This window comes from Rattus rattus, chromosome 7, assembly GCF_011064425.1.
Source record: "Rattus rattus isolate New Zealand chromosome 7, Rrattus_CSIRO_v1, whole genome shotgun sequence".
Lineage (NCBI taxonomy): Eukaryota > Metazoa > Chordata > Mammalia > Rodentia > Muridae > Rattus > Rattus rattus.
Window position 1 is genome coordinate 125,850,723 of NC_046160.1, and position 23,018 is coordinate 125,873,740.

At 48.2% G+C, this 23,018-nt stretch overlaps 1 protein-coding gene across 2 annotated transcripts; it reads left to right on the forward strand.

The window, feature by feature from the left end:
- Positions 1 to 272: 272 nt before the first annotated feature.
- On the forward strand, positions 273 to 22,872 carry Ccnk (cyclin K). Of its 2 annotated transcripts, XM_032908395.1 has the most exons (13): positions 273 to 388; positions 555 to 722; positions 2,810 to 2,840; positions 7,068 to 7,315; positions 7,899 to 7,980; positions 9,537 to 9,668; positions 13,594 to 13,699; positions 14,245 to 14,302; positions 15,074 to 15,243; positions 15,536 to 15,807; positions 16,296 to 16,329; positions 18,788 to 18,862; positions 21,611 to 22,872. In XM_032908395.1, the coding sequence occupies exons 4-13, from the start codon at positions 7,119 to 7,121 to the stop codon at positions 22,234 to 22,236; spliced, it is 1,752 nt and encodes a 583-aa protein (XP_032764286.1). In that variant the 5' UTR covers positions 273 to 388; positions 555 to 722; positions 2,810 to 2,840; positions 7,068 to 7,118; the 3' UTR covers positions 22,237 to 22,872. The 2 variants fall into 2 exon arrangements, with proteins under 2 accessions (XP_032764286.1, XP_032764287.1); XM_032908396.1 differs by lacking the exon at positions 2,810 to 2,840.
- The last annotated feature ends 146 nt before the right edge of the window (positions 22,873 to 23,018 follow it).

A 23,018-nucleotide genomic window follows, 5' to 3' on the forward strand; every position in this document is an offset into this window, starting at 1 on the left:
GCCACACTCCGGCCGGGACCCCACCGTCCGCCTCAACCAACCCCCAGGCGGCGGCGGTGGCGGCGGCGGCGGCGGCGGCCGGACGGGAGGGGCGGGACGGCAGCCAGAGACAGCCCCGCCGCCCAGGCCCAACCCGGCTCCGCCCGCCCCTGGGCCCCGCCCATGGGCTGCTCCGCCGCCGTTCATTGGCCTGCACCTAACACGCCTCGGCGAGGCTCCGCCCCATCTCCCGCCCGCCCTCCAGCCAGGGTATTGCTCAGCCATTGGACATCAGCAACAGAGGCGGGACCATATTCGAGGATTCGATTGGTTAAATCTCGCCCACGATGAAGCTGTGATTGAACGACGGGGCTTTGGCCCCGCCTCCAGGCCGAAGTTCCGTTAACAGGTTCGGTTGCTCCCGAACTCCCTTTCGCCAAGGGGGCGGGGCGGCTAGGAGGGTGTGTGCGAGCGTTTCCCCTCCCACTACGGACGTCTGTCCACAGGACTGCCGGGTGGGCGGAGAAGCGACTGTAGACTTGTTATTTTTTTTTTTTTTTTTTTTTTTTATTTAGCTTTACTCTTCTAATTGGTTGACAGACACCTGACTTTCACCGCCCCCCCCAGTCGCTTATTAACGTCTCGAGACGCAGGGTAATGACGTAGTTCCCCGACATTCCGCATCCAAGATGGCTGCTGTCAGGAAGGAGAGACGTCGCTAAGGGTTTTGCCTGAGGCGAGGGGTGAGTATCTAGCTGGCCGCAGGCAGCGCCGCCCACCTTCCGCGCACCTGGTGGTCGGAGTTGGGTATATTCCAGCTGCCTGGGTTCTTTGGGAGAGTCCGGCTTCCCAGATTCCACCACCCTCCTAATCCCTCATGCACGTTGAAATTAGCAGGCGACGCAGTGTTGGAGGCGAGGGAGCTTCGGAAGAGGGTCAGCAATTCTAGGGTGCACCACTAATGCTTAGAACTCACAGGAGGAAGCGGACCTCACAGGGGAAAGTGGTTGAGATTTGGGGGATTCCTAACAGGAGATGAAAAGGGTAGGGGGCTTACATGCACATACCGTGTCTCAGACTGACCCAGCCATCCCTACTTATCCACGGCTTGTGGATCCCACTGTTAATTTGGATCGAGACGTTGGAGAGTGTTCCATGACTCTCGGACCATGGAACAAAGGTAGGACCAGGAATGAAAAGGGGCTTCTTTAAAAAAAAAAAAGAACAAGGTCTTCCTACATAACCCTGGCTGGTGTGTAGGTAAACTAGGCTGGCCTCCAGCTGAAAGATATCCTCCTGTCTCTACCTCCAGAATGCTGGGGTTAAAATTAAAAAGGCATGTGCCATGAACCTTAGCTAAAGACTGGCTTTTTTCTGTTTTAAAGACAAACTTCACACTGGTGATATCTTGATATATGTTGTTTAAAGAATAATTGAGCAACATCTTGAAATTGTGGGTGTGCATTACATGTTTTTATGAGTGATTCCATGAAAGTGATTTCAAGCCCCAACACCCAGAACATTATATGACACTTAGTAAATTATATTGCTGAATGAATCATAATAGTTGGGTAATAGCCTTAGTAATGTTGATAAACATTTTGGTTAAAATTGTGTCGGCTGGGTGGTGGTGGTGATGGTGACTCACATCTTTAATCGCAGCACTTGGAGGCAGAGACAGGCAGATCTGTCTGAATTCAAGGCCAGCCTGGTATACAGAGGAAGTTTCAGGACAGCCAAGGCTACATGGAGAAGCAGAGTCACAAAAATGAAAGGAGAGAGTTAGTGTTGCCAAAAATTCTTGTTTGCTAAATAATCAATGACAGGTCAGTAATTACCCATGATAAATAAAAGTGGTTTTAGATGTTTTCCTTTTTTGTAGGAATTTTTAAACAATAGCTAGTTAGGTTAAATCTAATTTGCATTCTTAAGAACAGATAAATTATAACATTTAGGTTATAGAATAATTTCAATGTTGTAACATAATTGTTCAGAGCTTTTGAGAAGTACTACAAATACAGTCAGTGATGGAGCTCTGTAATAGAGGCTAGTCCACGTCTAGAATCTTTTTAGAGTATAGGTCAGCTATCTCTTTGATGTAAGAACTGATTAATGATCAGTTTCTTCAGAAAGAAAAAGCTAAGTGAAACATTACATTTTTGTTAAAGGGTGAAACCGGGGCTAGAGAGATGGCTTGGCAGTTAAGAGTGCTTGCTGTTCTTTCAGAGCACATGAGTTTTGGTCCTGAATACCCATGATAGGCAGTTCCTGAAAACCTATAATCCCAGCCACAGAGAAATCTAGTTCCCACTACTCACACCTGAACACATGTGATATACACAGGCACATAAATACATATAAATGAAAAAAATCTTTCTAAAAAAAATACAAAAAGATAGGACTGGAAAGACAGCTCTGTAGATAAAGAATTTTCTATACAAACACAAAGACCAGAGTTCAGACCCCTAGCACTCATATAAAAAGCTAGGCCTTGTGGTGCACCTCTAACTGCAGTGCTGCGAGACAGGAGGATCCTGCTGCATCACTGACCAACCAGCCTGCCCATCTGGCACTGTTCTCCAGGTTCTGTGAGAAACCGAGTCCCAAAAAGTAAGATTGAGGAAGATGCTTATGTCATCCTCTGGCTTCTGTGTGAGCCTACACAGGAGACCACCCCTCACATCTGTGCATACACCAGAGTTTATTCCACTGTAATAGAGGGATGCTGCATGTAAGTACGTTTAGATTTCGAGGCTCGTGTGTATCTTACGTAGGATGCACTTGAGCTGATTTATGTTCATATTACTGACCCAGACTTATTGATTGGCAGGTTGATGTTGGCCTGAGAAAGATCTTCAGAGGTAAGCTATGGGGCTGTGGTCTTTTCCTACTCTGATGGATATTTGAATCAGGAAGAAAGTGTCTAAGAACCATGGTTCTTTCTTCTGGAGTAATACCTCAAAAACTAAGACTGTATCCTGAGAGCTGGAGAGATGGCTCAGTGGCTGCTCTTCAGAGGACCCAGCTTCAATTCTTAGCACCTATGTGGTTGCTCACAAATGTCTGTAACTCTAATCCCAGCAGATCTGACACCCACTTATGACCTCCATGGACACCAGGCATGCACATGGTACACAGATATTCATGCAAACAAAACATGCAATACAAAAAAAAAAAAAATCACCTTTCAATGAAATGTAGTCGTTAAAGAAAAGAAAAAGTGCTTACTGCTCTTGAAGAATATTAAAGTTTGGTTCCTAGCACCCAACTCAGGTGGCTCACAACCACCTGTGAACTCCAGCCACTGGCCTCTGCTGCCGCCTGAGTATACCCCACAGACACTCCGTAGTTGTAGTTTGAGAAATGGTGTCCTTTGACAGAGTCAGCAAGGCAGGCCTGTGTCTAATGGACTTGCTGACTCTGTGTGCTCTTTGCTGGCTCTTTGGCTCCATTAACTTGCGATTCTTAGTGATAAATTCTGGGACTAAGAAAGCATGTGACGTGGGTATTACAAAATTGTGAACTGTGACTGGATCATAGGTTAACAGCCAACCAGCAACCCCACTCTCTCATACACACACAAGGAAATTTTGAAATTAAATTAAAAACATACAGTAAAGTAAGATAAGCCAGATTTTGTTTGTCGAAGCAAACAAAAAGAGCCAGGTATGTAGTGGCCCACACCTTTAGTCCTAATATTGGGAGACAGGAACAGGTAGATCTCTGTGAGTTGGAGGCTAGTCTGGTCTACATAGTGAGTTCCAAAACATCCAGGGTTCTGTGGAGAAAATTATGCAAGCTATGATGGTAGACAGTTGTAATCCTAGCACTTGGAAAGCTGTAAACAGGAGGATTGTGAGTGCTGGGCCAGCCTGGGCTACCGGTGTGGAGCTGCCCTAAGAGCCTCTTTTAGGAGCTACTTCCTCCCCCTTCTCCACCTTTTCCTCCTTAGGGAAAGTACTTCCTTTTCATGTTGATGGATTTCTTTCTCCCTCCCCTCTTCTCTCTCCCCTCTCCCTCCTCCTCTCCCCCTCCCTCTCCCTCTGTCTTCCCTTCCCTTCCCTTGGCCAGTCTGTGAAGTCCTAAAGGATCAGGGCAGCCCCGTGGCTGTCCTTGGGGATGATGAGTAGGAGAGGACTGTGGTGAGGGTGGAGGTAGGCGGTGCCTAACTGGCAGTCAGTGGTGTCGCTTGGGCGTCCATGTCCTGATGGTCAGCAGTATTGCACTTTTCCCTTTGTATGTTAGGATTCCGTTTAGTGTTCTGATGTGTAAACCATTGCACACACATTGGGGTGTTCGAGGAGTTCAGTCTAGTGTAAGGACTCCTGACCCCTAAGTGCTTACCTGATTCCCTTCCTGACTCACTGTTGTGTCAGAGAGAGCACCTTCATTACTTGTCTACCTCTGACAGGCACTAACATAAGTGGCCGTATGCCTTGTTCACCATGTGTTTGTAGGTCAACCAAAGTTTAAGTATGTTGCATGGCACTTCCTCTGAAGTGCCTTGGTTGTGTGTTCCTTTGATTATAATATAGTAAAATTTCTTGTCCCTAAGAAATAACAGTAATTCTCTATTATCTTCTATACTCAGTCCATATTTTGAATTTCCCTAAAGGTTGAGATTTTCTTTTATAGCTTGATAAAAGCAGCATCTGTTCCAGGCTTGCACGCTGCACTGTTTACCGTGCTCCCTCCTGACATTTGTTTTCTCAAGATATTAACATTTTTAAGGAGCCCAAACCATGTGTCTTTTTTATTTTCGCTTTTTTTGGTTTTAGTGTTGTTTTGGTAAGACAAGATCTCTCTATGTAGTCCTAGAACTCACTGTGTAGACCAGTGGCCTCAGAGTCACAGAGATCCTCACCTCTGCCTCCTGAGTGCTGGCATTAAAGGTTCGAGCCAGCATGCCGACCTTCAGGTCATGTTTCCTGTCAAGCACCCCACCTTGTGCTGTTTAACTTGCTCTACCACTACCACCACTCACAGTGAGCAGAAGTCAGGTGTAAAGGCACAGTCAGATGTAGGTGATACCTGTGTAGGGCAAGGATACAGTGGAGGCAGACAGATGTACTGACTCAGTCCTGCATCCCGTCGTGCAGTGTACTGCAGCAAGTTCTTAGTTCTGCATGTGAGCATTTTAACATAGTTCATTTTTTAATAATAGCTATTATCAGTGCATATGGATCTATTTTATTTATAGATATAAGTGTGCTTGTGTGTTCTTTATATTACAGTCAACCCTTTTTTGAATTTTTATTTTTATTGGATTTCTGCATAAGTGTTTGCCTTCATATGTCTGTGCATCACATGCATGTAGTGCCCAAAGAGGCCAAAGAGTGCTTTGGATGTCTGGAACTGGAGTTAGGTGGTTGTGAAGCACTGTGTGAGTGCTGGGACTTGAATCCCAGTCTTCTGGAAGAGCAGCTAGTGATCCTAACCACTGAGCCATCTCTCCAGACTCTTGTTTTTTTTTTTAATGTTTGTGAGTTGTTCCTGTAAATGACCCTGCCATGAATAATTTTGCGCATATGCTTGCATGTTTGGAGTGGTGTCTTTAGGAAGATTCCTAGCAGTGGGATTGCTAGGTTTCTAAGAGCAAACATGTGTGTCCTTGTTGGATAATGCCAACTCCCTCTCTGTGATAGTTGTACCATTTTGTACTCAGACCAGCAACTTAGGAGACCCATCAGCTTTTCCCAGCCTTGCCAGCAGTAAATGGGTAAACTCGGATACTTGCCAGGTCAGGAGGTAAGAATGGTGTTTCAGTAGAATGGTTTCTGGGACTGTCTTTGCTATGTTGCTAAGTCAGCAGTCAGTCCCATATTAGCATGTAAATTATGAACTCAAAACAGATGCATTCTCCAGCTGCTTAATTCTTCCTGCTGAGGGAATGATTAGATTCCCTTTAAAACAGCCAGGTGCCAGGAACATAATCCTCTGCTCTACCGTGGGAGCTTTTCCACCAAAAATGAGACTAACCCTTAAGAAGCTAGGCCTCTAGATGTGATGATAGGCCTCTGGCCTGAGCCTGAAACTGGGTTTTTGCTTACTTCATTGCCTGATTCCACCACCTCGCTTGGAACTCTTCCACTGGCAGGGTAGAAGTGTTTCTTCTGAGTCACTTTACAAGGCATTGACTTGTGGTGGCCTGGGGTAAGCACATGGCTTCCATTTTCTGTCAACCAAGGGCTGAGTGGGAAAGAAACAAAGATCTACAGGAGATGTTTCCTCATGGACCTCTTCAGCCCTACTCCCCACAGGCCAGAGATTTATGTAGGTGTGAGTTAAACCATCCTATGACATTCATAAGTGTGATGGTTTGCATATGCTTGGCCCAGGGAGTGGCACTATTAGAAGGTGTGGCCTTGTTGGAGAACCATCTCTCTGCCAGTGTGGGCTTGAAGACCCTCCTCCTAGCTGCCTGAGGATGCTCAGTCTGTTCCTGGCTTCCTTCCGGTAAAAATGTAGAACTCTCAGCTCCTCCTGCACTATGCCTGCCTGGATGCCGCCATGCTCCCACCTTGATGATAATGGACTGAACCTCTGAACCTGTTAGCCAGCCCCAATCAAATGTTGTCCTTTATAAAACTTGCATTGGTCGAGGTGTCTGTTCACAGCAATAAAACCCTAACTAAGACAATAAGCAAAACCAAGTAAAGCAAAAGCAGGGAAATCTGACCAGTAGGTGCAAATGGTAGATGTGGAACATGACTTAGGGTGTCAGACAGGCCCAGGTTGTCCTGCAAAATGGAATCTACAGCAGCAGCAGAGGCTGCATGGCACTGAGGAAAGGCAGGAAGCATGTGGAATGAGTAGACTTAAGCTTCCTGCAAAATTGTGTTTAGTTTGGCCCTGTAGACGTCAGGATGTGGAATGCTGTCCTAAGTTCAGGTTTATCAGTGCTGGAGTCAGCTGGGATGTGCATCACATGGGCTTTGGAGCAGATGCCCTGAAAGTCTAACTAGCAATCGGTAGCATGTTGGGGGATGAGGGGTCCTGCATCAGCCAGGGCTGTGGTTATGGGTGATTTATAATTAGAATTAATAATGTGGCACCCTTTACAGTTTTGCATCTTTTCGTTCTCTTAGGATTATAACATTCCAGAGACCCATTGGGGAAGAACAAGTCTACGTCAATAAATGAAGGAGAACAAAGAAAATTCAAGCCCGTCAGTCACATCAGCAAACCTGGACCACACAAAACCATGTTGGTACTGGGATAAGAAGGACTTGGCGCATACACCCTCACAACTTGAAGGACTTGATCCAGCCACTGAGGCCCGGTACCGCCGAGAGGGGGCTCGCTTCATCTTTGATGTGGGCACACGTTTGGGGTTGTATCCTGAATCTCTGTAGGATTTGTTGTGATTAAAGTCTCCATCACCAAGAGTTAGATTAGCAACTGGAGATAAGTGTGCGGTCATTTATCTGCATTAGCACAGGTTTTAAGTACCTTTGAGGTAGAAGTTGTCCAGTTGGCTATTCAGGGATCCTCCTGTCTCTGGTTTATTATTTAACCGTGTATGTTCAGTTATTGAGGAAATAACCACATCGGGAGAAAACTAGCCCCATTGAGATCACAGCTTAAGCTGGCTATTGGCACCAACAACAGCAGGAACTACAGTGGTGGTGGGGATGGCAGTGCCCACACCCTTAATCCCAGCACTCAGGAGGCGGAGGCAAGCCAATCTCTTAAGTTTGAAACCTGAAGCCTGGTGTTTTACAGGGGGGTGGGGGAGTTGGGAGGGGATCAGAGCTCAAGTTTGGCAGGACTCATTTGACACTAGAATTTAGATGCCTAAGATTTCTGTTTACTAGATAGCTGGGTTTCTTGATGTTGTCTGTTTTTTATTGCTTTTCTGAATTAGCTAAAAACATATTTGTAGCCATTCCTAGCTAAAGCCTTAACCAAAACGACAGACACTATGACACCCTGGCAACTGGAATCATTTATTTTCACCGATTCTATATGTTCCATTCCTTCAAACAATTCCCAAGATACGTAAGTAAATTTTGCTATGCTGCTCTCTCCACTCCCTGGAGATACTAGCCAGTGGGTCTCATCTCATTTCCCAGAAAGTGCCTGTTCTTATGTGGTACATGCTAGACATAAACAAACTTCATTTTGAATTGTGCTGTTTCTACTAACCTTGTTGAAATCTTTTTTTTTCTGAGACAGTATGGACAACAGTCTTATTATACTTTATATAACAGTTTACTTAGTTTTTATCTTTCCCAACATAATACTTGGGTTTAAGTAAGGCCATAACTGAGTTGTACAGACAGGGCTATGATACTCAAGGGGAATATTGTTATTTCTAGGAAGCTGCCCATGCAAGGAAGAGAGGAGAAAGCTGTTTCTAATGCTCAGGGGCTGAGATGGGCTAGGAGAGCAGTCTAAAAGAAATGGCTTAAGCAGATGCAGAAGGAAGCATACAGTGGAATGACCAGCCAGTCAGGAACTCCACTTGGCTTGCAAGGAGTGCATGCTGTTCTTACAGAGTACCCCACTTCAATTCCCAGCACCTGTAATTCCAGTTTCAGGAAATATGTCTCCCTCTTCTGGCTTCCAAGAGCACCTGCGTGCATGTGTTGTACATACAGACATGCAGGCAGAATACTGACACATGTAAACTAAGAGTCGTGTTTTTAAAAGACCCGGGTGGAAAGGTGAGCTGAGTCTGACCTTTAATACCTGAGTGAGCTGCTGACACCTGTTTCCTTGATGGCTTGTGAGAGTCTCAAAGGAGGCAGTGTCAGGGTCGACTTTAGCCACCGTCAGAGTGTCTAACCTCCAGTGCAATCGGATTGTATGACAAGCATGCTATGTAGATTTAAAGGGACCTGGAAGCAACTGGAAGGACTCTGGCTTGGTCCTTTGTTGCTGTAACAGAAAACTTTAGACTAAGTAATTTATAGCAGAAACATAATTCCTGTCAGTCCTGGAAGTTGGAAATCCAAGGTACTGACGGACAGAGCATTTGGTAAGAGCCTGTTCATAGGAAGTGTGCCTTCTTGCCGTGTCCTTAGGTAGTGATAAGGAGGTGTAGACTCTTTCAGAAGGACAGTGGTCCTACCCTTGTAGGGATTAGTTTCAGTATGTAAATTGGGGAGCAAAGTGGGGTCCACACATTAGATCATAGCAAGAAGAACAGGAAGTGTAGACCAACAGATTGAACCTGCTGTTTGTAGAGCAGGGTGGGGAATTGACCCCAGGACTTCATTCCTTTGGCTCTTTTCTTTGTTTTATGGCAGTTACCATAGAAAAGCCATTTTTCTCCATTTTGTTGCAAGTGAAGGCTCAACCCTAGGGTGCCGTACATCTCAGGCAAGTGCTACACCAGTGAAGCACATGCCTGCCCACAGCCTGAAGACCAAACTTAAACTGGTCTACGGAGCCCCTCACTCTTAGGGATGTAACGTGAGTGTTAGGATAGCTGCAAGTGAACTGAAGATGGGAGCTGAGGCCTGGCTAGCTAACTGTAAAGGTCAACACATTCCTGTGCTCTCCCCATGGAGTCTCTGCTAACCACTGAAGAGCATTTATTCTTCTTTTAGGTGACAGGAGCCTGTTGTCTCTTTCTGGCTGGGAAAGTAGAGGAAACACCAAAAAAGTGTAAAGATATCATCAAAACGGCTCGTAGTTTATTAAATGATGTCCAATTTGGCCAGTTTGGAGATGACCCAAAGGTAATAACTCTAACTTCCTGCCTTCAGATCTCACCACCTGCTAGCAAGGTTCTACTGTGCCTGCTGGTTCTTGGTTCCTAAGAGGGGCCTCATGGAGAAGCCCCCCTGGCTTTCTAAAGGGAGGTCTTATGGCCTAGGCTTGCCCATGAATTCCTGATGTTTCTGGACAGCACCCGAGGGAATGGCAGCACATCCCTGCTGGCTTGTTGGTGGCTTAAGAGGTGCACTGTTGGCATTTGCTTCTTTGTTCATTTTGCATTTGTTTCACATGGATGCCTGTAGAGGTCAGAAGACACGTTGAGAGAGTTGGTTCTTTCCCTCCATACTGGAATACTGGGATTGAAACACAGATGGTCAGGCTTAGAAGAAGGAACCTTAACCTGCTGAGTCGTCTGACCACTGTGTTTTTGCTTCCTAAGAATCTGGAAAGAACCATGTTTGTGACAATTTCAGCTCTCCACAGACGGTGCTGGTCAAGCTTTCTCTGTCTTGTCCTCTCCTAGCCCTGCCAGTTTCAGTAAAAGATGTTACATCTTTATTGAATAACAGTGCCACTTCCAGGATAAGTGGCAGTTTTCCTCTACCTCCACCCCACCTAGTGCCCCTGTCTCATCCTCACAGCACTTGCTAATCACCTTCACAATATTGCCATTACTTGGAATTACTCTTTTCTAAAGTGTTTTGGTCTTGTTTTTAATTAGAGCCAGGGTCTAGCCATGCATGATTTTAAAGCCCTGATCTTCCAAGTTCAGCCTACCTACCAAGTGTTGGAATTATAGGCATGGACCACAATGGCCAGCCGACGATTTTATTGGTTTTTAGATCAATTTTAGCCTCACAGCCAGATCAAGAGAGTGTACCAAGAGTTATGTGTCCCTTCCTCACTGCATATAGCTTCTCCTACTGTCAGCATTGACAGTGGAACTTTTGTTAGAGTTGACACATCCTCACCACCCAATCCAGTATTCGAGTTTCAAGCATTGGTTTTATAGGTATCCATTATCATAATATGATACTGTATACTTGCTTGGTCCTGAAAACCCTCTGTGCTCTGCTGGTTTGGCCTGCTGTCCCTTTTAATGGCTAACTACTACTGACTCTACTGTTTTTCCCATTCTCCATAATGACAGAGTAGGAGCCATACAAGTAGCCAATTTAGGTTTCCTTCCACTTAGCACTTTGAGTTTAATTTTTTGTTCATTACATAGATTTTTATCAAATAACCATGCTGATAACCTTTTCCCCTCCAAAGCTTTATTAAGAGCGTGCCGGCAGAGACTGTGTCTGTCTGGTTGAAGACATTCATGATGCTTATTGAATAAAGGACAAATTAATGTTATAGGAGAAACGCAAAATCCTAGTTTAAACAATGCTGACACCATTCGTGGCCTTTTTTTCCAAGTTGTGTGTATTTATTAGGGTATGGTAAGGGTCAGTGTATGCCACAGTGCGTGGGTAGAGGCCAGGCAGACTCAGGCAGACTCAGGCTGTTGGGCACCCTCACCCACTGAGCTGTCTCATAGGAACTGTCTTCTCTTTTCCCAAAGGCTAGGGTCCAGAATACTCATCTGCGCATTGTGGTTACAACTAACACTAATGCTTGTAAGGGTTGTCTCTGTGGGTCATCCTGACCTGAATGACATGAATTCAGTTATATATACTACCTGTGTAGAAACATTTGGACATAATGCAGAAATGCGATTTTTAAAGAACATGCCCATGAATAATGTTTCCCATGTCCATGGGTGACATTATTCCTGTGGAATGAGATTTTATGTCCTTGACTTGACCAGCCATGCTAGTCCTGTGATCAAGCCAAGCCTTGGCCACAGAGCATGCAGTCCTTGCAACTAAGCTGGGTTAGGGCTGGGTGTCACACAGATCTTGGACCACTTTGAGGCAAAAGGTTCATGAACAGCTAGTGTGTGCTGTTCTGGGGTGCCGCAGAGAGGGGCTCCCCTTTACCCTCAGTACCATAAATAGGAAAAGGCCCGAGTGAGCAGTGCTGCCTCTTCGTGTCTGTCAGAGATGGAAGACATTTCCCTGGGCAGAGTTGAAGCAGTTGTTTAGGCAGTGTACGTACTTAGGAAACGTGGAAGGGTGAGCTGGAGACTTTCTGTGTTAGCCTCGCTTTACCTGGTGTTCCCAGCGATCCTAACCTTTTACATAGTCAGTAGGATGCTTGTTTCAACCTTCATCTTAACCACTAGACACAAAACACTTTGCAGAACAGGGTGTTGTCTTTGCTGTAGTAGGTTGTACAAAGGACTGGCAGGCTAGATTTTAATTCCAAAAGCATTTACCTAATCACGAACTGCTGTAAAAGGTACGTGCTGCAAAAGATCATTTAAGATGCTGTGAGAGCAATCTACCCAGAGGCACAGGCAAACAATAGCTGAGGAAAGCTTCCCCAAAGAACAGGGCTAGCAGGAAAACCTGTAATTACCTCATTAATTGAGTGTCTGAAACGCATAAGGAGAGTGGGTCTGGGGCTCTCTGTTAGATTAGACCATGGCCCAGAAGCCATTGGCATACTTGGTAAAGATGATTTCTACATTTAGAGGCCATGCTGATGCCGCTGGGAGTAGACATTGATGATCCTAATGGGCAAGAAAAGGAGGTTTTACTCCAGCGTCTAAGTCCCTAAAATGTCAGGAAGCTTGCATGAGAAAGCACGGGGACACTAGGGTAGAGAACGGCAGACTTGCTATGTGATAAGGAGTGCTAAGAGCAGAAGGATCTTCTCATTCTGTGACCTAATGCTCCAGGGTGAGGCCCACAGAGCTGTCTCTCTCCCCAGAGTTCATGTACTTGTGGAATCATTAGTGATGGGAGATTTTCAGCCCTTAACATTTGCCAAACAAGCTTCCTCTCTAATCCTACAGCACCTGTCAGTGCTAGGCGTCATCATCATCATCATCGGGCTGTATGATGCTTGACTTCAGGAAGTGCTGTGTAAGGACACTCGCTGAGTAGAGCACAAAGAATGGAGACTATGCACAGCAATAAAACTCTGTAAGAGTGAGTCTTAGAGAAAACTGAACACCTGAAACTGTTCAAAGCTGAAACTACTTCAGCGGAATGTTCGCAGTGGATCCTTTAAAGTTGGGGAAGTCTCCTGAAACTCTCCCTTGGATATGGCACAACAGGAGGAGAGCTCGGTGAACAAAGAAAGGGTTGAGGTGGCATTTCAGACAGAGTGGTCACTAGTCAGCATATTTTAGGGATGAGTGGATGGATCTTGGAAATGAACCAGCCCGTGCACAAGTGCAGCTCCTGAGTTGGGAGGCCGTTTGTTTCCTCTCATGCTGGCGTCCAGGAGAAAGTCCTGGGGTACTGGTTGAGCTGGCATTGAGGATCATACCTACACTGGGAGTCTGACAAAAGAGATCACTGTGTGACACCAGCCTGGCTACTAAGTGAGTTCCAAGTCCGCCTGAGCGGACTCAAAAATTCCAAACAAAAGTGGAACCGCCGAGAAAGCTCAGTGGATAAGGGTGCTTATTGTGCAAGTCTCAGGACCTAAATTCAACCCCCAAACCTATGTAAAGACGCTGACACAGAGCCACAGCTCTCCGCTTGTTCTCTGATCTCCAAACAACGGCATACGTTCATATGATAAACTCGATGAATTTAAAACTCAGAATTTAAAGGTCTGGTTTTCAAAGATGACTTGTATATTTGCCACAATAATGCCTCTAAAGGGTTTTGTTTTGCTTCTTGCTTTTTTTGTTTTGTTTTGTTTTTTAGGTTGTCTCTGGCTAGTTTGTGTACCTGTTTGTGGGTGTTTTAGATTACTACTGTGTGCCCATGTAACAGACTGAATGGCGGTGGGGAGGAGCAAAGGACACCTGCTAAGGTAGACTAAGAGCAGGCAGAGAGCCCTGTGGTCATGATCAGTTCTTCCAACACTTGCTGTTCACAGGAAGAAGTCATGGTGCTGGAGAGGATCCTACTGCAGACCATAAAGTTCGACTTACAAGTAGAGCATCCGTACCAGTTCCTGCTCAAATACGCCAAGCAGCTGAAAGGTAATGGGGTGGGGTCGCTCACATTGCTGTCTGTAGTGCTGGGGATGGAACCGAAAACGCTCTCCTCTGCCGAGCCAGTGCTCTGCTTCCGAAGCACAGCCCATGGTTCTACAAAGCCTTGCCATTCTGCACTCCGGTCTCTTCACTTGACAGGACTTGGATTGTGTTTCTCAAAAGAGGGAAACAGAGTTCTGTGTCTCGTGGCTCACCCAGCCGTGGCTCACGCAGACAGTGCAGCCCTGAATGCTTTTCCTTTATGCAGAACAGGTTCTGTCATCCTGTTGCCAAGTGATAGGAGAAGGGAAATGAGTCAGGATTTTAAATAGACTAATAAAATTAGCCTCGGAGCCACATTTCCCATAAATGGTGGTCCAGGATAGGTCACGTAAAGAGTGCAAAGAGGCAGGATGTCATTTGATGTCATTTTCTATACAAAACTCTTTGCTGTGCAGACACACAATAGATTTTTAGTAACTACTTGTCACTCCCGTGAATTATTTTTTCTACCATTCCCATTAATTTGCCTTTTCCTCCCCCATTTCTAGGTGATAAAAACAAAATTCAGAAGTTGGTTCAAATGGCATGGACATTTGTAAATGACAGGTAAATGTGTTGATATGTTGCTTGAATTCATGTTTTAAATGGCTCAAGTATATGGATCATGTAGTTCAAACCTCTCAGCTCTGAGTAGCAGAAACTGACTTGCCCAGAGTGACTCCAAGTCATTGCTTCTCCACGTGGGTCTCTCCCACCTGTTGCTTCAGCGTGACATGAGGGGGAAATGAAGACTATGTAATGAGTGGACGCTGGGTGGCTCGGGGCTGTTTGTTTCCTGTGATGATTTCATAGCTTCAAATGTCCTTAGTGAGCCAGGGACGGGCTGCTAACAGTTGCACTCCATGGCCTGCAGAGAAGCATCTGGAATATGACTTACAGACCTTGAGCAACCATGGGGGTTCATCTGCAGACAGAACACTGTCTGGGTTGTCAGCAGCTAGAAAGAGGGTGCGGCCTGCTCTCATATGTCACACTGCAGCAGTTTCTGAAATGTGCTGCGGTTCCTCTCTTTAAAAAGCAAGGCAGGAACCGTGGCTTACAGCAGCTCATTTGGGAACCTAAAAACTTCTTTTTTTTTTTTTTTGGTTCTTTTTTTTGGAGCTGGGGATCGAACCCAGGGCCTTGCGCTTCCTAGGCAAGCGCTCTACCACTGAACTAAATCCCCAACCCCAAAACTTCTTTTTTAATATGTCATATGTTTGAAGTTAAGCAAACTGACCAGCAGCTAACTCTGACATATGATTTCTGTGTGTTGTTTTGGTCAAGAGTGACAGCTTTCACAATACAAACCGTCACCTTCTTTCCCTGTTGATCCAGTCTCTGCACCACCCTGTCACTGCAGTGGGAGCCAGAGATCATAGCTGTTGCAGTAATGTATCTTGCGGGACGTTTGTGCAAATTTGAAATACAAGAGTGGACCTCCAAGCCCATGTACAGGAGATGGTGGGAACAATTTGTTCAAGATGTCCCTGTCGACGTTCTGGAAGGTACCTGGCATGCCAAGCTTCCTTTTGAGAATGTTGGTGTTGAGTTGATTTTCCCTGTGGGAAGTCTGAAGAGTGGACTTTCCCAGACCAGTTGCTGTCCTGGTTTTTCAGCAGCATCTTTGTTATCTAATATGGTTTTCCTTTGTCTGCACTTGGAGCAAAAACGGGGTGAATGTTAAAATGTTAAAATCGCTGCCCCTTAGTTCTTGTAAGAGTTAGAGGTGATTCCTCACTAGGTGAGATTTGGTTTAAAATGTTGATTTGTGGTAAGTATAATGTTGCTGTCATTTAGACATCTGCCACCAAATCCTGGACCTTTATTCACAAGGGAAACAACAGATGCCTCACCACACCCCTCATCAGCTGCAGCAGCCCCCATCTCTTCAGCCCACACCACAAGTGCCCCCGGTGCCACAGTCACAGCCATCCCAAGGTTCTGAAGCAGCGCAGCCGCAGCAGAAGGACGCACAACAGTCAGCCCAGCAGCAGCAGCAGCAGCAAGCACAACAGCCCAAGAAACCATCCCCTCAGCCCAGTCCTCCGCGACAGGCCAAGCGTGCCGTGGTGAGTGGGCTTGTGGTTGGCAGCACTGCACTTTGATGCTGGTACCACTTTTAGGGGCTCTATGAACACCCAAAGTAAGAGTCGGACCCACCGAAATTTAGTCAGACTGTCACCCAGGAGCCAGGAAGTAAGCTAGGAGACACTGCCCTTCTGCTGCAGCCTCCCTGCCTCTCCTAGCACAGTGGCCTCTGAACCTGGTGGGACCTGGTCTTGTGTGTGGCCTGAGTTCTTGTAAAGTTGGTGGTGGAGCACCATCTTGTGCATGGCTGCAGTCTGACTTAGGGGGAAGCCATTTGTTCCAGAACTCCCACCAGAAGCTCCAGGCTTCACAATCACCGAGGGCCTGAAGGCTCCTAGGGCATGGGAGGGAGCAGAGGTGACCTCCTAGGAGCCGTGGTGTGCCTTTTGTTGGGTGCTAAGCTCTGCCACTGCCACTGTCTCCTCACCCACACTCGGCTCCGTTCACAGCTGCGCTTCCTTTCCTGCAGGTGGTGTCTCCCAAGGAAGAGAACAAAGCCACAGGTAAGCAGGCTTCAGACTCACCTGTCCCTGCAGACGTTCACGTGCAGATCAGCCCATGACTACCCTTGTCTGCCAGCAACGGTGCTGTCTCTGCTCCTCACCAGACTGTATTTTTAGATTGTATTTTGACAAAGGTGTCAGCAAGTGGAGACGTTGCTGGCAGTAAAAATATGTGCTTAGAAATCCTGTGCACGCTAGTCACGAGGCAGTGACTTTTGCATTACGGCCATCCTCGAAGACAAGAGTGAAGGGCCAGAGAGCCTGTCGGCATCCAGTGGACACAGGCTGCTGCCTCACATGCCAGCTACTTAAGAAAGCCAAAGCACTTTTTAATGTTGGTGGCTTTGTTTTCTCACAAGTTACTTAGTGTACTTTAATGCCAGGAATAGGCAGGAAGTAGAATTCGAAGGACTCCAGATAAGCAAATGAGAACTGCCTGTGTCAGTCTCCTGAGCTTGGCGAGTCACGGTGTGTCTTCACTTGTTTCTGTTGCTTATGCGAAGGTCTCACTGAATTATTCATAAAACTATTGTGAGATCTTCAAGTTAATGCTGTATTTTTCTCAGCCTCTCTGGGAGAATGATGAGTTCAGTGCAGGTGAATGGAGTTTGGCTCCAGTAACAAACATTGGGTATATATGAGACAGTGTGGACTGTGATCCATGTCACATGGGTGTGCAGGCACGATGAGCAGATGTGGTTCTGTGAGACAGAGAAGCTGCCCCAGTGACCTGGGAGGAAGGAGCTGCCTCTGAACAGCCAGAGCACTGAGGCGGAATGGTACGGGGCAAAGAACTGCAAGTGGGACCAGTGTGGAAAGAAAGCACCCTCGCTAAGGGTTCAAAGTATGGGTTTGTCGTCCCAAGATGGGTCAGAGACCAGATCACAGAGGTCACATGGAGAATCAGACTGTGTGGAATTGTTGGCAGCTGTTGATGACGTTCATGCAGATCCCTTATTTGCAGTCAGCCCCTGACAGTCGACTGATGAATGGGTTAGGAATGGAAAGAGACTTGACACACCTTGGCAATGGCCATCAGGGCAGACAGTGGAGATCTGGGATGCACTGTTGATGTGGGAGCTCCTCATGCTATACAACTTGTCACAGCAGCCACCGAGGCCAGCCCAGTCCTTGGACTGTCATCCTAGGGACTGTCAGCACAAAATTACCACATTGTCAGGGCTGTTGTTGGTTACTTCTGCTTTTGCTTTTTGTTGTTTTGTTTTGAGACAGGATCTCACTAGGTAGCTCTTCCTGGCCTGGAACTCACTATGTAGACCAGGCTAGCCTAAATCTCACAGAGGTCCACCTGCCTCTGCCTCCCAAGTGCAGTAAGAGAGAACATAGAGTTATGCACAGGATTTTAGATTGAGTGTTGAAATAAAGTGTTGGTACGTCGTGTTAAATGAGATAGAATGGCCTGTATGTTTTCACTTGGTGGCTAGAAAGGTGTGGCTTTCACACAGCTGTGAGGCAGCTATCATAGAGACAGCTTTAGACACAGATCTGTGAGGCAGCTGTCATAGAGGCAGCTTGAGTTGTCCTGGTTGTGGGAGGAGGAAGATGGGATTGATGCCAGTTAACAGTTGGGGAGATGAGATCAAGAATGACACTGACTTGAGGGTCCAGGGGCACAGTGTGTAGTCGGGGTTGTGGCTCAGGGCACAGTGTGTAGTCGGGGTTGTGGCTCTAGAGGAGAGCCGGGGTCTAGAAGTTGAGTTATTTGTGCAAGCTGAGCCTGCTGTCCCAGCCCTCTGGAGGAGGTATCTGAGGACCATCCTGGGGCGGCATAGTGAACCATGTCTAAAGCTAAGGAAGGAGCGCACCCGTACCACAGAGAGTGTCGGTCCCTGGGCTGAGGAAGGAGAGGAGGGGGTGAAGGCCTATCTGGGCCTGAATCCAGCCAGTGTTGGAGACCTGTGAACATGGTCGACAGTGTGGGAAGAAACCCAGAGAAGGACCAGGGCCAAGCTGTTCTATAGCTCCAGGACAGAAGCCCCACAGAAACAAACAGGATGGAGCTCAAGGTCAGCCGAGCTTCCTGCTGCTCCAGGTCTAGTGACCTGGCACTTATGGGAACTGGTGGTACAGCACCTGCCTAAGGCAGTGCCACTGCCTAAACCTGGATTGGTGCTGTCCAACCTGGGAGCTCTCCCCTCTGCTCACACGCCTGCAGAATGCAGTGCATGGCTTGCCTGCATTCTGAGTCCTCACTGCTGTTCACGCTGTTGAAGGACTTGCGACAGCGGTGTGCTGACAAAGCAGTCAGCTGACCGTGTCTGGAGAGGTGTCTGAGCTGTGCCGTAGCTCTTAGCAGGATTAGTGCGTTCGCCGTGGTCTGCTGCTGCTGCTTGTGTGCTGCCTTGCTCGTGTCTGCTCTTTTTCTCCAAAGAACTCTGCGGTATGATTCAGATGTATGAGACGGTGTGAGTGACTTTTAATCCCCCTTTCCTTGTAGAACCACCACCACCACCTAAAATTCCCAAACTTGAGGCTGCTCACCCACCATTGCCTCCAGCACACCCGCCTCCAGGTATGTGCCTTCTGATACTACTTGCCGGGGCTTTTGGGACCTTCTGCTGGAGAGATGACTTGGAGGGGTCTGCAGAGTAGCTGTATGCAAGGAGCCTTTAAACCTAGGCTTCACACCTAGGTGTGTGTGGATGGTGAAAACTGCAGAGTCAGCACAGCTGACCAGCTGCAGCCAGAAGCACCCGCTGAATTGCATGAGGTAAATGCATGTTAGAGAAAACACTAACGGCCGAGAAATGTTGATCCTGCCCGGACAGAGGTGCTCTCATGCTGCAGGCTCTCACCTGCGTCCTGTTGGCAGAATGGCGGCCTTTATGGTATTATGGAGGCCTTTATGGTGTTATGAAGAGTAAGCGATTGTCAGTCCCTGGAGGGTAACAAAGTACACAGAGTCCTCAGCAGTGCTGAGACTGGAAACTTCCCACACAGCCTTCTTTCCCTGTCTTCCTCGTCAGAAACTGCTTAGGAGAGCAGGGGTGTTCAGGGGGCGCTGCACCCCTGACAGTTGGCTGTTCTGACTCGGGGTTGCTGCGCATGCCTACCTCCAGCTATGGCGCTCATGCCTGTAGCAGACGCCTGCTGAGCAACTTCCTGTCCACGCGCGGTCACAGAAGCATAAGTTCTGTGAGGAGAGATGGAATGCGTCCTGTGTGAAGCACAATCGCAAATCCCCATTTAAAAGGCACAGCATCTCAATGAGTGGTCCACGAGGCTGGGCTCAGCTTGGGTGGGACGCGGCCCATGTAGCGCCAAGGTAGCACGTTGTTCTTGCCTGTGCTGAAGGTGAGACAGAAGCTACTCTAGGTGCCTCAGGTTTGATCCCTACCCTGCAGAGCACAAGAACTCCTGCTCGGTTGGCTGCAGAGCATCCTAGGACTACAGTACCTGGGAGCCAGAGAGCTCCAGAGGGCCTGGGTGGAGACAGCATTGCCTGGCGACCCTTCTCTCCTGTAGGGAGATGCGGCAGGCAGCAAGAGATTAGTGGGCTGGGCTGTGGGTGGGCTGGGCTGTGGGGCCCCTCACACAGGGTCGCTGGGGTTCTGTGGGCGCTGTCTCTGTAAGATTAGAGGAGTGTCCAGTGCTGGAGAGCAGCAGGGCTCTGTGACCTAAAGAAACGCTGAAGTCAACAGTCAGGCTTGGGGGACGTTGGGGGCCTTTGTGGCAGCAACAGACACAGGTGAGACACCTGCTCCAGCACAGTACAGGGGCAAATCCTGTGGGAACTGGATGAGCAGAGCCAAGGATTACGGTACTCAGGGTTGGTTGGTTGGTTGGTTGGTTGGTTGGTTTTTGTTTTGGGGATTTTTTGGATTTTGTTTTTTTTTCTATGTGGCCTAGGCTACACACAACCCTTCTTGGTCAGTCTCTCGTACTCTTGGGATCACAGGAAGGCACCAGCTACACCTGACCCAGGAGTCCCTTTGTCAAAGCTGGATAAGCATATTGAGAGCCCAGGTGGTGGGGGTGACATGGGAGCAGTTGAAGGTTACACTTGGGTGCACACATCTCACTTGGCTTCTGGAATGAGCGGGCATTTGTCTGCCCGGACTTGAAGTAGATTCTTTGCAGGTGCGTCTGACCATCTGTTGGGGAGGAGGGTGGCTGTTGATCACCCCAGTTGAGGCCCTCTGGCATCTGTTGCCAAGCCAACCTTCAGTTTACTTTCAACTTGGAGAGAACGGTATAGCAGGCACCAGTTCTAGGCCATGGGCAAAGCAATGTTCCCCTCACTGCCCAGTGCCCTGCCCAGTTAGGACCTAGCAGCAGTCCCTCACACAGGGCTCCCTGAGGAGCTAGAAATGCTCGTCACTACCTCACTTCCCTTTAGGAGGTGTCTGGAGCCAGCAGGTTTCTCCTGTGATTGGTGTCCTTCCGAACAGCTTTGTGAAGGAAGGGACACTGTAGTTTATGTGTATAGGTGCTTTGCCTGCGTGTGTGTCTGTAAGACGTACATGCCTGGTTCCCATATATGTTAGAAGAGGGCATTGGATTCCCTGGAACTGGAGTTAGACAGTTGTGAGCTGCTGTGGGTGCTGGGATCTGGATCCTCTGCAAGAGCAACCAGTGCTCCTAACTCCTAAGCCATTTCTGCAGCCCAGGACACAATTTTTGAGTGCATGTGTGATAGTGATTTGGGGGAGGAGGCCAGAGGTCTAACCATGACCCGGGGATCACAAGCCAAAGCCTACAATTAGTTTGGGGGGAGTGGAACCTTTAGTTATGAGCCATGGGCAGATCTGTGGTCTGGCGTAGACACAGGATCTGAGATGGCAGTGGGCTGATCTTTCTCCTGTTAGTAAATAGAGACAGAAAGGCCACATTTGTGGAGTGCTGGTTTCTGTTTGATTTTAATGTCATCTCTGTCGTTTGAGAGACTCAGACTGGTCGAAAGCCCCCACCCACCTGTATGTGCTAGGAGAGGTGACCTGGGCTGAGCCTGCTTGTGCTTTGTGCGCCCAGCAGTTGGGGGAGAGGACTCAACACCACTGGGGACAGTACAGAAAGAAAGCCTATATCCATTACTGGATGGGTCTCAGGCAGGAACTAAGGACTTACTGGGGCCACAGAGGTAGAGGCTATTCCTCGCTCTGCTATCGTGGCCTTGGGAGGTAGCAGTACCTCACCTAGTGCCCATGAAGTTAGGCTGCCAGGGGTAACTAACAGCTGCTTGGTCCTCTTGGTACCAGGGTTTGCTAGCAGCAGCTGTACCGTTCACCCCGCTAAGCACTGACATCTCTTTCTTCTACAGACCGGAAGCCTCCCCTTGCTCCTGCCTTAGGTGAGGCTGAAGCGACTGGCCCTGTGGAAACAAGTGACCTCCCTAAAGTCCAGATTCCTCCCCCAGCCCACCCGGCCCCTGTGCACCAGCCCCCACCACTGCCACATCGGCCTCCACCCCCGCCGCCCTCCAGCTACATGACTGGGATGTCTACCACCAGCTCCTACATGTCAGGAGAGGGCTACCAGAGCCTGCAGTCCATGATGAAAACAGAGGGGCCCTCCTATGGCGCCCTGCCCCCAGCCTATGGCCCACCTGCTCACCTAACATACCATCCCCATGTCTACCCCCCCAACCCACCTCCACCTCCTGTTCCTCCACCCCCAGCCTCCTTCCCTCCACCAACCATCCCTCCCCCTACCCCAGGCTACCCTCCACCTCCCCCTACCTACAACCCCAATTTTCCACCCCCGCCCCCACGCCTTCCTCCAACTCATGCAGTCCCTCCTCACCCTCCTCCAGGCTTGGGTTTGCCACCAGCCAGCTACCCACCTCCAGCTGTCCCTCCTGGGGGGCAACCCCCTGTTCCCCCACCCATCCCTCCACCTGGCATGCCGCCTGTTGGGGGACTAGGGCGGGCAGCCTGGATGAGATAGCGACACCCCCCTTTTTTTTTCTTTTAACCGTTTTCCAAACAACTTGAAGAGTAGATTGAGGGGCAGCAGCAGGGTACCTTGTATATGCTAGACAGTTGCAGTGTGGAAGGGCTGGGCCCTGGGGTGAGCTGTGTGCCCTGGGCAGTGCCTGTTGTGACCACATCCAGTCTCAGCTGCACTCGCTGTCCTGCGCTGGGTTACTTCACGAGTGAGAATGTTAAGTGCCACATTGGCTCAGTTAATAGCTTCAGTGAGGAGTGACGAACCCTCTAGAAATCAGTGCCTAATTCTCCTGGGAACCATTGGTATCCATGTCCTATCTGCAGTCCAGCTGCTGTCCCTCTACTCTGTGGCTTCTCTCTGTGGCCCCTAGTAGGTGAGGTGAGTCCCCATAGAGCTTGTAACTGTCCTCTATTGTCACCTGGGGGGCTGCCTTGCTGGGTGGCTGTCTCTTTCCCTCCAGGGAGAAAGGCGGTGTGTACTTGGAAAATAATGTGTGTTTACATCTCTTTGCAAAGTCCTGTCCATAGAGAGGTATTTTTTAAAGCGTGAATGTAACAACATACTGTGAATCCCATCTCGGTTACAAAGGAGTCCTTCAGTCAGTTACCTGAATAAAGTCAGTTCTGAAACGACCATTTGTGTGTGACCTGAGCAGAGCCTCCCAACCGCAGTTGTCTGTCCCAGGGCCTGTGCCTCCTTTGGAGGGACCGGTGATCTGGGCTACACAAGCTGCCTGACCAGGTTGGAAACCCTCCTGCTCCTGACACGAGAGTAACGGT